Source organism: Pteronotus mesoamericanus, unplaced genomic scaffold (assembly GCF_021234165.1).
Source record: "Pteronotus mesoamericanus isolate MK-2021 breed Mesoamerican mustached bat unplaced genomic scaffold, CSHL_Meso_final contig_228, whole genome shotgun sequence".
Taxonomy (NCBI): Eukaryota; Metazoa; Chordata; class Mammalia; order Chiroptera; family Mormoopidae; genus Pteronotus; species Pteronotus mesoamericanus.
In genome coordinates this window covers 127,356-143,742 of record NW_026555095.1, presented here as the reverse complement: position 1 = coordinate 143,742, position 16,387 = coordinate 127,356, and the positions used below count along the sequence as shown (strand labels likewise).

General features: G+C 36.2%; 1 protein-coding gene across 4 annotated transcripts in view; it reads right to left on the bottom strand.

The window, feature by feature from the left end:
- Positions 1 to 16,387, bottom strand: part of GSK3B (glycogen synthase kinase 3 beta) — a 202,529-nt gene that overhangs the window by 103,090 nt on the left and 83,052 nt on the right. For all 4 annotated transcript variants that reach the window (XM_054572302.1, XM_054572303.1, XM_054572304.1 and 1 more), the window contains one exon: positions 3,615 to 3,698. In XM_054572302.1, coding sequence (XP_054428277.1) covers positions 3,615 to 3,698 — 84 coding nt within the window. The remainder of the gene's footprint in view (positions 1 to 3,614; positions 3,699 to 16,387) is intronic.

Genomic DNA, 16,387 nt, shown 5'->3' with positions numbered 1-16,387 from the left:
AAAGATTAGACGAGAGATAAATGAAGAACAGAAAAAAAACAACAGATTTAAGAAAATCAAAGTTGGTTCTTTGGAAAAAATCAACAAATTCACAAACTTTTTACTACTCTGGCAAAGAAAAAAGAGGTAAGACACAAATAACTCAAATCAAAGATGAAAGCAAGGACATTACAACTGACATTACAGAAATAAAAGACTGATAACAGAATACTATATACAGCTGTGTGCCAACAAATTAGATAACCGAAAAATAATAGATACATTTCTAGAAATATACCAATTACTGTACTGACTTAAGATGACACAGAAAATCTCACCAAACCTATATAGGGAATAGAGCTTGAATCAGTAATCAAAAACTTCCACAAAGTCAAAGCCAGGACCAGATGGTTTTAATGGTAAATTCTAACATTTAAAGTAGAATTAACAATAGTCTTCTTAGAGCTCTTCAAAAGAAAGGAAGGATTAAGGATAGGGAAGGGAAGGATAGTAAAGGGGGGGGCAGAGTATAAAGTATTTAGATTAATGCCTGACATATAATAAGCACCATATAAGTTCTGCCTATTATTATTACTGCTACTTCTATTATTATAGAGCAAAAGGCTATTTACTCTCTCTTAAAGGTCTCTAAAGAACTGTACAATCAACCTCATGTTGTTCAGCAATCATTATTACAATATTTTTAAACGTTACATTTCTAATGCACCATGTTCTTACCATTGATCTCCTGCCCAGAGCTTCTCCTGAGCTCTCTGAAATGCCAAAAAAGAAACTCTTTGTGGAGTTTCAAACGCCGGTCTCTTTACAGAGGGTTCTTTTTACTTCCCTGCCATAGACAAAACCTGGATCCCACCCAAAGGTACCGGCTTCCTTGCAGCTCTCTTAACGTATTCTAGGACCAGAAGGCAATACTGGCAAACTGCTGGCTCTTTGTTGTCCTGGCCTCAAATAACGGAGAGAGGAGGGGAAATATCCTCTCCCCTCCTTTCCAAACTCCTAAGAGCTCTACCACATGGCTACACACCCTACCTATCCAAATTTGTCATGTCATTCCTCCATCTATTGCCTTCCCCACCTATGAAGTCATACATGTACCTGTCTACTGGACATCTCTATTTTGCATGTCTCAGAGGCGTCTCAAACTATTATTTCCTCTCCCAAAACTCTTCTAATTATATACATAGATAATGCATAATGCTTCTGTTAGTAAAAACGCCTATCTCATATATGACTGTCATATTCAGAAAGAAATCACCTTTAAGGATTTGTAAGAATTTCATAAGACATTACATCCCTTTTCCAAAAAGAAGTTCTGAGTTCACTCAGTAACCTACTCTTGGACAGCTGGAACTAATAATAACAAACCTGAGCTCCCAACACTAGTCAAGAGCCCATCTCATATGGGATGTGTTAGTTTAATATCTCGTCTCTTGAGTGATATGTTGGTCCTACCAGAACAACTAACAAAAACAGTAGTGGAGATCATGAGTAGGCCAAGAAAAAATTATCCTTTTGGTGGCTAGAATATTATGGGAAGTCCTAAACCTATGTATTTTTGCATATCCTTAGAAAACCTTCCTTTTTTCTGACAAGGGTTGTTATTTTTAGCAATAATCACTACTTTTCTTTCTATCTTTTTAGTTGAACTATCCAAAATTAAAAGATGTCTTTTTTCACTTAGGAAAATTTACAATGCTAAAGAGAAAGGTCTGAGATAAATAAAATATTAGGAAATATATTTCTTTTTATCTCCCTTAATGACTTCTCAATTACTCTTTACCTGAAAGACTATTTAAGATAAATAAGCAGCTCTGCACAGCAGCCGGGAGGAAAATCATCCTCTGGAATACACAGAAAACAATCAGTCCATTTTTACTTCCAAGACAGGATTAAGTAACAGCGAGGGCAGACTGTGATGGGGACTTCCACCAAGCCAAAACCACAAAGGTAAGCCTTTAGGTGTCACCACAAACAGAGCCTTATTCAAAAGTTTTGATATTCTTCCCTTTCTCTTTCTCTTCACAAGAGTTAAATGAGTTAATACTTGTAAAGCACTAAAACAGTACCTGGCATACAAGGAAAGCAATATAAATTAAGTAGTCAAGAGAAAATGTTTAGGGGCTTTAAGGATACCTTTGCAAATGAATCTGCATGTAATCCAGTGATATGTGGAAAGAGTAATTCTGCATTTATTTTCCTCCGTAAGTCATTATAATGTCTAGCATCACAAAAAAGTCATGAGGTTGCAAAATTCTAAGAGTGCTGCGAACATAACAGATATTCCATAATTTTATTTGGGAAGGGACAGGAAAATTAAAGACATAACAGGCAGTTTGTTAGGTTAAAAAAAAATAGCATAAATCAAGTAATTGGCTTTAGAAACTAAAGAGCTCAAATACTTATGAAGATTTACAGTCTCTAATACAGAGGAATCATTTAAAATTAAAGGCAGGCATGCACCTGAAAAACGAGTCACTAAAGAACCAATTTGGTTGTTAAAATATTAGCTATCTCACACATATACACACACCAATTATGTATCTGTAGGCATGTATAACACAATCCTGACTTAATATATAGGTACCTTCACATATTAAAGGTTCTGTCATGAAAAAGAGAATTTCTTAAAAAATAATCTAAATAAAATTAAATGGAAAATAATTAAATATGGTTACATTGGGAAATAGGTATGTGAAATAAAAAGAACAGTAGGCTAGAAATCAAGAGGAATTATGGATCTAAGGACTTTTCGGTAATATATGCATAACATCTGAGGTCCAAAATATCAAATGGACTTATCCAAAGTCATATTTATTTAGCCAAACAGATTAAGTGGTTTGTTATTTGTCCTGCCCCTTCATCTCAAATCAGTGAAGGATAAAAATGTAAAAAACAACTGAATCTGGAAAGAAGGGAAAGTGAACAGACAGAAAGAAAAGGACCACAGTAAAATAGAAGAAAATGATTTTCTAGGCTGCCAGCTCCAACAGTAGTTATTACATCTTCAAAAGAGAAAGACCAAGAGGAAGGGGGAGTAGGGGAGGGAATTGACAGCACAAAGTGCTCCTTAATTATCCTTTGCTTGTACAGATTTAAATATGACCATAAGTAGCGATCACTTACAACAAGCTGTGACAATATTATGTATTTTTCCATTTTTCCCTAGCAAAAGATTGGTTAAACTTGTCTCCTATATTTAAGTCTCATTCCGGTCCTACCAAAGTCCTCCTCCTTCCCCTTCCCCTCCAGTATTTCAACTTGACAAAATTATATCATTTTCTTCCCTCCAATAAATAGGTGAACTAACATGGGGCTCCAGAGCAAATATATTAACATAAAGGTTTAAAAAAATATATTTAAATGTGCTCTAGAACTGAAGACAAAGGTTTAAAAAAAAGAAGAAAATTCTTTAAAAATCATTCCTATCTTTAACATTTTCCTGACACAACTAATAATGATCAAAGATGATACCTTGAGCTCAGAATCACTAGGGCGTGTGTTTTGGAATTCTTTCATTTACTTAGCAAAACTGTTTCACTTGGGAAAGGGAGAATATTTCTAGAAGAACAACAAGTCTGTCACAATATTTGGTACATACTTTCTGCAAGACCTACCTTCTCACCACTTGAGTAGAAGAAATAACGCAACCGAACTATGTTACAGTGATCTAGCTTTCTCATGATTTGGAGCTCTCGGTTCTGAAAAGGAAAGACAGAAAAATATTTTTTAACAGATAACTCATCATATTGACTAATACTTCTGAAGTAACATCAAACATTACAAACAGCAGGCAACAGACATGTTAATAAAAATATGGTCAATAGATCACTGCTAATCTATAAATGATCTGTTACTAGTCCATAAACTATTTATTACTGCTCTGAAAATCAAATTAAAAATAAGTGTTTGGAATATTCTATAACAATCTGACAGAATAGTTTTATATAAATGAACCTTATAATAAAGTGGGGTCTATATTTTATATTTCTTAATTCATCTGTATTGTATTTACAAAAATATCAATCTTCAATGAATTGGAAATTTTTAAAACTAATACATCACTACAAAAAGCTTGAAAAGCACTGGTCTACAGTATGTAAGAAATAATCTGAAATGAGTTATTATTGCTATAATTTCTACAACTATAAAAATAAAACATTACATAAAACAAATAAATTTGGATGCAAACAAAAATTCTTACAAGCCCTATTATTTTCCAAAACACACTGAAAAATCTGAGAATTACCCCATTAGAAGGGCTTAGTTGCTAAGTTTTAGAGAGTTAAAATGTAATATACTAGAAACTATATAGTCCTGATAAATTTACAAACCACAGAAATAATTTTCCCTTCAGGAATTTTCAAGGTTATACTCATTCTTCATAGAAAGAAAACATTAAATATTATGACCTCCTAACACTATAAATTTTGCAATAATAAATTTGAAGATTATGTATTAACAAAGATAAAGTCCAACAATATACTTGGACTGTCAGAAATCAGTTAATAAAGGCTAAATTAAATAATAGAGAAAGAACACCGAAGTACCAGCTATATAGACAGAAAATATAAAATTTCAGTTAAAATAACGATTTAGAAGAGCAATAAAACCATAAACTATATGCCTGGGAATCTGGAAGAGAAATGCTGTTATGATAAGGGGGGGCGGGGCATGCCAAGAGAAAAAACAAAAAAGAGGAGTGGGGGATGCATAGGAGACAACGAGCCAAATACACAGAACTGTCCTAGAGCACAATGGGCTCCAGTTATTAGAAGATGTTAGCAGAAAGAAGCAAATGTTTCTCCTCTTGAAACTTCCAATAGGCTCTATTCTATGACTGTTCTCTCAGGGAAATAGGAAACTCAAGGGGACTCCACTACTGCCACTTTAAACTGATCATGAGAGCTGGGTTTATGTATACAGTGACATTTAAAATTCTTTTATAAGGCCCTGGTCAGGTGGCTTGGCTGGCTGCTGGAGTGTCATCTGGTGCACCAAAAGGTCACAGGTTTGATCCCCAGTGACGGCACATACCTAGGTTGTAGGTTCAAACCCCTGTTGGGGCAGGTATGGGAGGTAACTGATCAATACTTCTCTATCTCACATCGATGTTTTTCTGTCTCTCTCCGCCCCCCACCATCCCTTCCCCTTTCCTCTCTCTCTAAAAACAGAACAACAACAACAAAAAAACAATCAATATATCCTCGAATGAGGATTAAAAAATAAATATAATAAAATTCTTTTGTAAGACATGCATTCATTCTATTACTTGTTATAAAATGTTTATAGCTGAAGCTATAAACAAACAATACAATATAATTGTTTTAACAAGGAAAATGACTAAAGTTAGACTAAGTTTTGACTGTTGCAGAGGACACAAAAAACTACTAATTTCAAGAGTGTCATTTCCATTCCAAATTGAAGCTATTTCTGAAAGTGCGCCTATACTTTGCCAATTCACATCTAGGTAGCTAGTTTTGTGGGGGAACTGCTAGTAAACTAAGACTTACTCCTCTTATGATATACAGATATTAAGACTGACTTTTTTAAAACATAGCCAACTATGTTAAAATGAGCTACCGACTTTTTCAGGCTCATTAACCAAGTAACAGAAAACTATTAAATTCCCAGATAACAGAAGTTGTATAAAAAGAATATATAAGTGAGGTAAGTACATGGACCTAAATATTTATCTACCCTTACTGTTCTGTTTATATTCTATTCTTTTAAAAAGGAGGCTTAAATTTTATCATTTTAAAATCCCTGCCCTAGTTGGTGTGGCTCACTGGACTGAGTGCCAGCATGCAAACCAAAGTGTCGCCGGTTTGATTCCTGATCAGGGCACATGCCTGGGTTGTGGGCCAGGTCTCCAGTTGGGCGTATGCAACAGGCAACCACACTCTGATGTTTCTTTCCCTCTTTTTCTCTCTCCCTTCCCCCCCTCCAAAAATAAATAAATAAAATCTTTTAAAAAATAAGATTCCCTAAAAGATCTAAAACATATTTCATAGAGCAATAATTATAAGTATTAATCAAACCATAAATTCATGCTTGAAATGTACTTAAATATACAACTATCCCAAGACTAGCCATTTTTACTGAGTCATTCTTTATTAGTGCACTAAGGACATATTAATTCTACAGAAAACACTGTTATTCTATTAATGTAGTGCATCTTTCTGGGCCAGCCATCACTTACAATATTAAGGATGATGTGGCAGTGAACAAGAATAACAAAGTTCCTACCCTCATTAAACTTGCAGTCAGACTATGGAGGAAAGAAGGAAATCAGACCAGACCTCAGGAACCTGAATGATCTGATGAGGAGAACCATGTGAACATATGGGGAAGAGCACTGCAGTGCAATTACAGGAAACTCCAAATGTAAATGCCTAGAGATGGGTTTTGCATATTCAAGAAACTTCTTGAAGGACAATGCAGCCAGCTAAGTAAAGGGAGAGAGGTGGGAGATAAGTTCAGAGAAGCAGGCAGGGGGGTATGTCATACAAACTAGTAAATCATGTTAAGAAACTAAATTTCACACTAAATGTAAAGGAAAATAACATAATCTGATCTATCTTTTTAAAAGATCATTCTAAATATTGAAGAGAATAAATTTGAGGAAGAAAGTGGACCAAGAGTTCTATTTTTTTATCTGTTAAGTTTGAAATCCTTATTAGACACCCAAGAGAAAACACCAAGTTGGTACTGGAAATTGGCATCTGGGAGGTCATCTGCATGTTGGGTTCTTATAGCAAGGGGTCCCAATGTTTTATCTATCACATAGGAAAGAAGTTTAGACCACCCCCCGCAAAATTCATAGGTATATAAAGGAGCGTATCGCATGGAACAGTCAATGAAGTAGATTGAAAAACAGGAGAGCCCTGGCTGGTGGGGCTCAGTGGATTGAGTGCTGCTGGTCTGTGAGCAGAAGCATTACCAGTTGGATTCCTGATCAGGGCACATGCCTAGGTTGCGGGTTGGGTCCCTGTTGGGGGGCGTGTGAGAGGCATGCACACATTGATGTTTCTCTCCCTCTCTTTCTCCCTCCCTTCCTCTCTCTAATAATAAATAAAATCTTTAAAAAAATAAAATAAATTTTAAAAAATTTTGTTTAAAAAACATAGGAGAGAGTGCTACCTTAGAAGCCAAGTAAAAGAGTTTGCAGAAAAAGGGAGTAACCATTTATGTCAAAAGCGGCTGAAAGGTTAAGATGAAAGCAGAAAACCAGTATCTGGATATGGCAAATGTAAGATGCTGGTGGCTCCTACAAGAATTATTTCAGTAGAATGGTTGTGACAAAAGCCTGATTACAGTGAATTAAAGTGGGGCTGGGAGATAGGACTAAGAAGTTAGTTCAAAACGAGGTGACATTTCCAGCTCTTGAGGAATGAAGAGTTCCCCCCCCCCCAAACAACTATAAAAAATACTACACTATAGAAAATAATCATTTCAGAGCTCTGGAAATCGTTCAAATGCAACAAACTGAGAAGCATTTATTTATGAAAAGCTGCTAGACACTGGAGTTGGGCCTCTGGGGGCAGTGGCCCTTTTGTCAGGGAAAGCTACCATCCCCCACTATCACCACCTGGCTCAGTCAGTCACAGAGTTTTACCAAGGCTGGGTTGACCTTGAAAACCAGGAGTTCTGCTTCTACATGGGGGCTACTATCACTTAGAACAGAGAGCAAAAACCCATGTCCAGTGGCACTCGCAGAAAAATAGCAAATTTGACAGGAAACACAGTGAAAAAGCCCACTCCTTTGCTACCATGAGACTACAGTCCCAGCTGGGGGAAATGACAGACTGGCAGAACACTGAGAAAGTTAACAGAGAGATCTTGGAAATACGAGAGTCACAGAGGGGCTAAGTAAGCTCTGAACATATCCCTGGTCGAGAAGCTGTACACATATGCAAGGGAGACCTAAGAGGGCCTCCAAGAAAGCTGAGGGCATCTTAAAAACTACTCAAATTTTAATGTACTCTGTGATGCGTGTAGAGGATCATCAAAAAATGGTGGAAGCTTTATAAAATCAAGATGTCCAGCTGATCACTAAGCTATGCAGACAGAGAAGAAACCCCTAAGAAATCAGGCTAAAAACATAAAAATTAGAATAAAAAAATTTACACAGAATTCAGGGTCTTTAAACTGTGGTGGAGTGAGATTCTATAGATTGGATACAGGTAATTCACAAAAAATAAAGGAAAACCCCAAAACAATAGCCTTCAGGAGGATTAAAAAAAATCAGAATCTAGAGTTGCTACAATATATTACTGAAGATGCCCAACTGTCCAAAATCATTGTGAGACAGGGAAACAACGGTTTGGGTTTTTTTTAAGCAGTCAATAGTAATTGACTCTGGGTAGACACAGCTGTTGGACATGGCAGACAAAGAGAACAGAGCAGCTATTACGTTTAAGAACATAAAAACTGTAAAACTCTTGAAGGAATCAGGCAGGGATAACCTTCTTATCAATAGTCTTGGCAATAATTTTTTATATTTGACACCACAAGCAAAGCTGTCAAAGCAACAATTAAGTAAGACTATATCAAATTAAAAAGGTTTTGCACATCAAAGAACATGTACAACACAATAAAGGCAACCAAATGAATGGGAGAAAATATTTGCAAATCATGTCTGATAAGGGATTAGTATGCAAAATATATAAAGAATTCATGTAACTCAACAGCAAAAAGGAAAAAAAACCCCCACACAAACAAGCCAGTTAAAAAAAGGGGCAAAGGACATGAGTAGACATTTTTTCCAAAGAATACATACAAATGGCCAACAGGTACATGAAAAAGCGCTCAAAATCACTAATGACCAGGGAACTGCAACTCAAAACCACAGTGAGATGGCACATCACACCTATTAGAATGGCTAACATCAAAAAAACAAGAGATAGCATATTGGCAAGGTTATAGAGAAGAGAGAAGCCTTGTGCACTGTTAGTGGGAATATAAATTGAAGATTCCTCAAAATATTAAGACTAAAACTACCATTTGATCTAGCAATGACGCTTATGGGTGTATATATATAAAAAAAATGAAATGCCTTTCTTGAAGAGATACTTGTACTCCCATGTTCATTGCAGCATTATTCCCGATAGCCAAGACATGGAAACAACCCAAGTGTCCATCGACAGATAAATGGATAAAGAACCTGTACTGTGATGTGATGTGTAGTCATGTGCTGTGCTGCTTAATGACAGGATACATTCTGAGAAATGTATTTTTAGGTGGTTTTGTCATTGTGGGAACATCAGAGAGTTTACTTACACATGGATAGTATAGCCTACTACTCTAATTGTATGTACTTTACTTTTATATAAGTGTTGAAGTAGTCTGTTTACACCATAAACACTTGAGCAATGCACCATGCTACAGTGTCACTAGAAATTTTTCAGCTCCCGTGTAATTTTATGGGACAGTACCACGGTTGTATATAAGGACCCTCATTGACCTGTGAATGTGAATTTTATTCAGCCATAAGAATAAAAGACATCCTGCCATTTGCAACAACATGGATGGACATTTAAGTCATTACAGTAAGTGAAATAAGTCAAAGATAAATACTGTATTGTATATCAACTCTCTGTTGAATCTAAAAAAGCTCAACTCCTACAAAGTAGAAGGTAATTAACAGGGGCTGAGTGTAGGGGACAAGAGAAGATGTTGGTCAAAGAATACACACTTCCAATTATATAATGAGTAAGTCCTGAGGGTCTCATATACAGTATGGTGACTACAGTTAATAATGTTATATTTCATATTTGAAAGTTGCTAACAAAGTAGGTCTTAAATGTTCTCACCACAAAAAAAAATTGGTAATTATAAGATGTGACATGTTAGCTAATGCTATGGTGGCGATCATTTTGCAATAAACAAATATATCACCTCAACATGTTGTATACCTTAAACTTACATAATAGTATATGCCAGTTGTATTACTAAAATGGCTTTTAATATAGAATAAATATAAATATAATTTTGTTCAAATACTTAAAAAGAAATCCTATGTTAAAAGTTAAAGGAAGATACAATGACAATTAAGCCACAAATAGAAAATTTCAACAAAGAAATATTAATTTTTAAAACCTGTAAATACTAGAGTTGAAAACTATAACAGAAGAAAAGCTTCACTATGAGCTTAAGATAAGATTTGAGATGGGCAGTTTAAAAAAGATTTCTGAACTTGAACATAAAGAAATACAAATTATCTAACTGAAAAAAAAAAGAAAAAAAAAAAAAGACTGCAGAAAAATGAACACGGCCCTAATAGACCTGCTGTTGGATAACATCACATTTACCAATATGCATATAAAGGCAGTATCAGACAAAAAGAGGAAAAAATAAAAAGGAAAAAAATTTTTTGAAAAAAATAATTGCTGAAAACTTCCAAAATTTGACAGAAAAACATTAATCTATTGAACCATACGGTTTAATGAACCCCCTCAAAAGGATAAACACGAAGAGATTTACATCTAGGTACATCACATTTGAACTGAAGCCACAAAGAAAAAAAATCATAAAAGCAGTAACAACAACAACAAAAAAAGAGACTCATTTCATACATGAGAAAAACAATACAATTAGCACCTAACTAATTATCAGACTAATTGAGGGCAAAAGGTAATAAAAATATTCAAAATGCTGAAAGGAAAAAAACCCAAAAACCTCTCAATCAAGAATGCTACATACAGAAAAATTATCCTACAAACATGAAATAGAAAGACACTGCCAGATTTTTAAAAAGATGGAGAATATTCTACAGTAGAAGACCGATCATTACGAATTACTAAAGCAAGTCTTTCAGGCTATAAGGAAATGACACCAGAAGGTCAATCAAATCCTCAATGAGAAAATGTAGAAGGCTGTATATATTTTCTTTCCTTCTCTTAATTTCACCAAAATGTAAATTGTATAAAGCAATTATAGTAACAGTATATTATTAAGTTTATAATATAAATAGATCTAATATATATGACAATAATAGCAGGAAGGATAGGAGAAAAATCAAGCTCTATTGGAAGAAAAGGTGCTATATTTTGCTGGAATTAAGTCAGTATAACCTAAAGCAAACTGTGATAAATTGAAATGCATATTATAGTTCCTAAAGCAGCAGCTAAGAAAATAAATTTTTTAATATTAAAAATCGACACTGGCCCTTGGCCAGTGTGGTTCAGTTGGTTGGGTGTCTTCCCACAAAGTAAAAGGTCACAGGTTTGACTCCTGGTCAGGCCACATGCCTGAGTTGTGGGTTTGGTCCCTGGTCGGGGCACCTAGGAGAAGCAAGATATCAATGTTTCTCTCTCAGCACAGATGTTCCCCTCTCTTTCTTCCCCACTTCTCCTCTCTTCTAAAAATAAATAAATAATGTAAATAAATCAACACAGGACCTAAAATGGTACTAAAAAAAAGATCTGTTCAACACAAAAGGCAGCAATAAATGAGAAAAGAGGAACAAAAACAACTTGAGAGAGGGAGAGAGAAACCAATGAGCAACATGGAACAGGGAATTTCAGCCAATTCAGAGACTATACAAAATGTCATTAGGCATACATACAAAGGCAGTAGTTGTCAGAATGAGTAAGAAGGAAAGCACCAACTATATTGTATCTACAGTTGGTATACTTTAGATTCAAAGACACAAATAGCTTAAGCGGAAGAGGATGAAAAAAGATATGACACCCAAACAGCAACCAAGAGATCTGGAGTAGCAATGTTATTAAACAAGCACAATTTCGAGAGAGACATACAGATATCCCCCATTCTACTATAGGATAAAGTCTAATTACTTCATAATCTAACCTGTCCTTATCAACTTAAAATTATCTACCATTCATGACCAATGGGATCATAACTAGGTCCCAATTCTCACTCTTTCTGAGTATTTCATTCCTAATTCTAAGCCACTGATCACACTTATCACTGGCATGTCTCCATTCTCCCTCCCACCTACACAAAAGCTACCCATCCTTTAAGTTACTATTTAACTCCCATCTCTATCACAACTCCATCCCCAGCTGCTCCAACTCACCCTAATCTTTTCTGATCTTTATATTCTTATAGTTCCTACAAATATTTTGGAATTTACTATACAAGGGGGCCCCACACAAAAATGTAATTTATAAAAAAACTGTATATTTATTCTTGTATTTTTAAATTTCAGTCACCTTCAAAGTATTCTCCATTCAATCCAATACATCTATAGAGACTTTTTATACAATCCTCAGAACAGTTTTTGAACTCTCAGATTTTTGATGCTTTTTAGTCCTTCTGCCATTTTTGTTTCACCTCTTCCGTATTGGCAAAATATTTCCCTTTGAGGACTTTTTCATAGGGGTAAAAAAAAAAACAGTTTTGGTGCAATATTGAAATAGGGAGGGTGGGGCACAGAAGTCATGCCATTTTTGGTCAAAAACTGCTGAACATTCAGCACAGTGTGGGCAAGTGCACTCAAAAGTCACCGATCACCACATGGGCAAATGGGCTGAAAAATTCTTCAACAAAATTCACTTAAGACAAACACAGCCTTTCACGTTGTGTTTAGCTTATTACGTTGGCATATGGATAAGAAGTGCGTGGCTACAGTATTTTCTTCCTCACCAAATTCCATTCTACCAGGAGATCTTTTCCTCCACTATAAAAGCTTCATTTTCATAAAATCTAGCAAAACAGGATTCATTTAAAAAGTTTTGCTTCAATGACTATTTTCCCAAAATACATATTCTTAAAAAAATGCAAATCACCAAAAATTCCAACATCAATCCTTAGTAATCATACTGGGACTGAAAGTGTTTAACCTGTCTCTAAGTCTTTGATTCCACAGTAAATTCAGATGTCCCCCAAAATCCTACAGTTAGCTAGAATATCACCATACCATGTACACAAAAGATATTTTGAAGCCAACTATCTGTCAGAGCCAGGCTCTGAGTATACAAAAATTCATAGTCCCTAGAAGTTTCACACTCTGGGTCACGAGACGCTTGAGGAGAGACTGGAGATGGAAGTGTTGGGGAGAGAACTGAGGGAGTTGCCAGGGGTCTCCTGGTGCTGACTCCTTCCCCACTACTCAGCTTCCACCTTGCTCAGGCAGACCACTCCCCTGAGTGGCAGCAGCCTGAAAGGACACAATAGCCCCACCCTCAGGAGGCAACACTCCACCCAGTGGTGCCTAAGCCTGATGGCTGAGGCCAGAGTGACTACATTAACAATTGCAGGAGACAGACACAGACAGAAGATTCCAGGAAAACTTGAACAGACTGCCTAAGGTCAGACAGGGTCAACATCTCACGTCATCAGAGGCAGACTCAGAAAGGGGAGGGGGGCCTTCTTCTGTGGTAGAACTACTACCATAGAAGTTCACACCACAAAATCAGGATATCAAGGTAGATCAATTTAAGAAGCAGAAGCAAAAAAGAAGAGTCTCGCAAATAATAGGAAGAGCAAGAAACACTCACCAATCAAGGGGAAAGGAGGAATCTCCACAGAGAGAACTAAATGAAATAGAGGCAAGTAAACTATCAGATACTGAATTCAAAACAATGGTTTTGAGGAAGCTCAACGAGCTCAGCAAGCTCGCAAGCTCAAAGAGAATTATGAAAAACGACAGGGAAACTATGAGGAACTTACTGCAAGCTATATCAACACGAAAAAGGACAGAGACAAGAGGAAATGAATACAATTGCTGAGTTGAAGAACACAGTAGAAGGAATCAAAAGCAGGTTGGATAAAGCAGAGGATCGAATCAGCGAGCTGGAACAAGGAAAAACAAACTCCCAGAAAGAGCAAGAAATGAAAAAAGACTTAAAAAGAATGAAGAGGCATTGAGGGTAATTAAGGACAATCTGAAATGTAGTAATATCTGTTTAATAGGGATACCAGAAGGAGAAGAAGAGGAGCAAGGGATAGAGGACCTATTTGAAAAAGTAATGATGGAAAACTTCCCTAACTGGAGGACAGAAAAAGTCACACAAATCCAGGAAGCACAGAGGGTCCCATTCAAGAGGAACCCTATAAGGCCCACTCCAAGACACATCATCATTAAAACGGCAAAGAGCAAAGACAAAGAAAGAATCCTAAAGGCAGCAAGGGAGAAACAGGTAGCAACATAGAAGGGAGCCCTGATACAGCTAGCAGCTAACTTCTCAACAGAAACACTACAACCAGACAGGAATGGCGAGAAATATTCCAAGTCATGAAAAGCAAACACCTGCAACCAAGACTGCTCCACCCAGCAAGGCTCTCAACTAAAATGAAAGGCAAAATAAGGAGTTTCCCAGACAAAAGAAGGCTAAAAGAATACATCTCCACCAAACCATTACTACAAGATATGCTAAAGGGACTGCTTTAAGAAGATGAAGAAAAAGAGTGAGAAAGAGAAGAACACAGGTACAAAGGGAAAAAAATGAATACCTATCAATTATAATTTTAAATGTAAATGGACTACATGCCCTATCAAAAGACACAGGATAGCTGAATGGATAAGAAAACATGACCCACACGCGTGCTGCCTATAAGAGACCCACCTCAGAACAAAGGACCTACATAGAATGAAAGTAATGGGATGGGAAAAAATATTCCAAGCAAATGTACACAGATAAAAAGCAGGGGTAGCAATACTCATATGAGACAAAATAGATTTCAAAACAAAGGCCATAAAGAGAGACCAGGAAGGACACTTTATAATACTCAGAGGAAGAACCCATCAAAAAGACATAAACATTGTAAACCTATATGCACCCAACATAGGAGCACCCAAATATATAAGGAAAATCTTGGAGGACTTCCAGAAAGATATAGACTGCAACACACTGATAGTAGGGGATTTTAACACCCCACTCTCAAAAATGGATAGATCTTCCAAACAAAACATCAACAAGGATATTGTGGAACTGAACCACGCATTAGATCAAATGGACTTAACTGGCATATACAGAAACTTTCATCACAAAGAAGCAAAATATACATTCTTTTCAAATGCACATGGAACGTTTTCAAAGATAGGTCACATGATAGGACACAAAACAAGCCTCAACAAATTCAGGAAAACTGCAATAATAACAAGCATTTTCGGACCACAAGGGCTTGAAATTGTAAACCAACCTCAACGGAAAAACCTCAAATGCATTCAAACTCATGGAGACTGAATAGCACACTATTAAACAATGAATAGGTTAATAATGAGATAAGAGAAGAAATAAAAAAGCTTCTGGAAACCAATGAAAATGAACACACAATCCAAAACCTATGGGACACAGCGAAGGCAGTCCTGAGAGGGAAGTTCATAGCAACACAGGCCTACCTAAAAAAGACAGAAACATTTCAAATAAATGACCTAACCCTACAACTTTAAGAACGGGAGAAACGACAACAAAGAAATCCCAGAGCAAGTAGGAGGAAGGAAATAATCAAGATCAGAGCAGAACTGAATGTTCTTAGAAAGCAAAGAACAAGGGCAATGAAGGAAACACTATCAAATGTAAAAATACAGCCTAAATGCCATATCAAAGATAGAGGCTGTCAGTAGATTTTAAAAACCTAAGTTTAAATAATGTTGTATGTCAATACATCTTAATTTGAAAAAGTAAGAATAATTTTTAAAATAAGTTGAAAAAGACCCAACTATACAGGAACGGACAAAAAGTAGGTTTACAGCCCTGACTGGTGTGGCTCGGTTGGTTGGGCGATATCCCACAAAGTGAAAGGTCACTTGTTTGATTCCCAATCAGGGCACATGCCTGGGTTGCAGGTTCGATCTCTGGTCGGGACACCTAGGAGAATCAACTGATCAATGTTTCTCTCACACATTGCTGTTTCTCCCCCTTTCCTTCTCCTCCCCTTCACCTCTCTCTAGAAAGAAAGTAATAAACTCTTTTTTAAAAAAGTAGATTTACAGTTGTTCATATGGAAAAAGACAGGTTTAATTATTACAATAGCTTTATAATCAGAAGAATGTTTGCCTATCCCTGTACATTATCTACAAGAACCTCATTTTAAATTCAAAGACACAGATATATTTGAAGTGAAGGGAAAGACACAAGAAAACCACAGTCCATCATCTTTGCTGGATACTGATGCAAAAACCGTGAACAAAATACTGGTGACCCAAACTGAACAATGCGTTAAAGGATTATACATCATGACCAAATTTTGTACCAGCAACACAAGGATTTATACCTGGAATGCAAGGATGGTGGTATATGACAAATCAATCAATAAACTGTACCACCTTAGCAACACAAATGATCATCTCAAGTAATGCAGAAAGTACTTAAGAAATTCAATACTCTTTCATGATGTGTGCCCAAAAAACGAGGGACAGAAGGAAGCTGCCTCAATATATTGATAAAAGTTCCATATGAAAAGCCCAAAATTAACATCA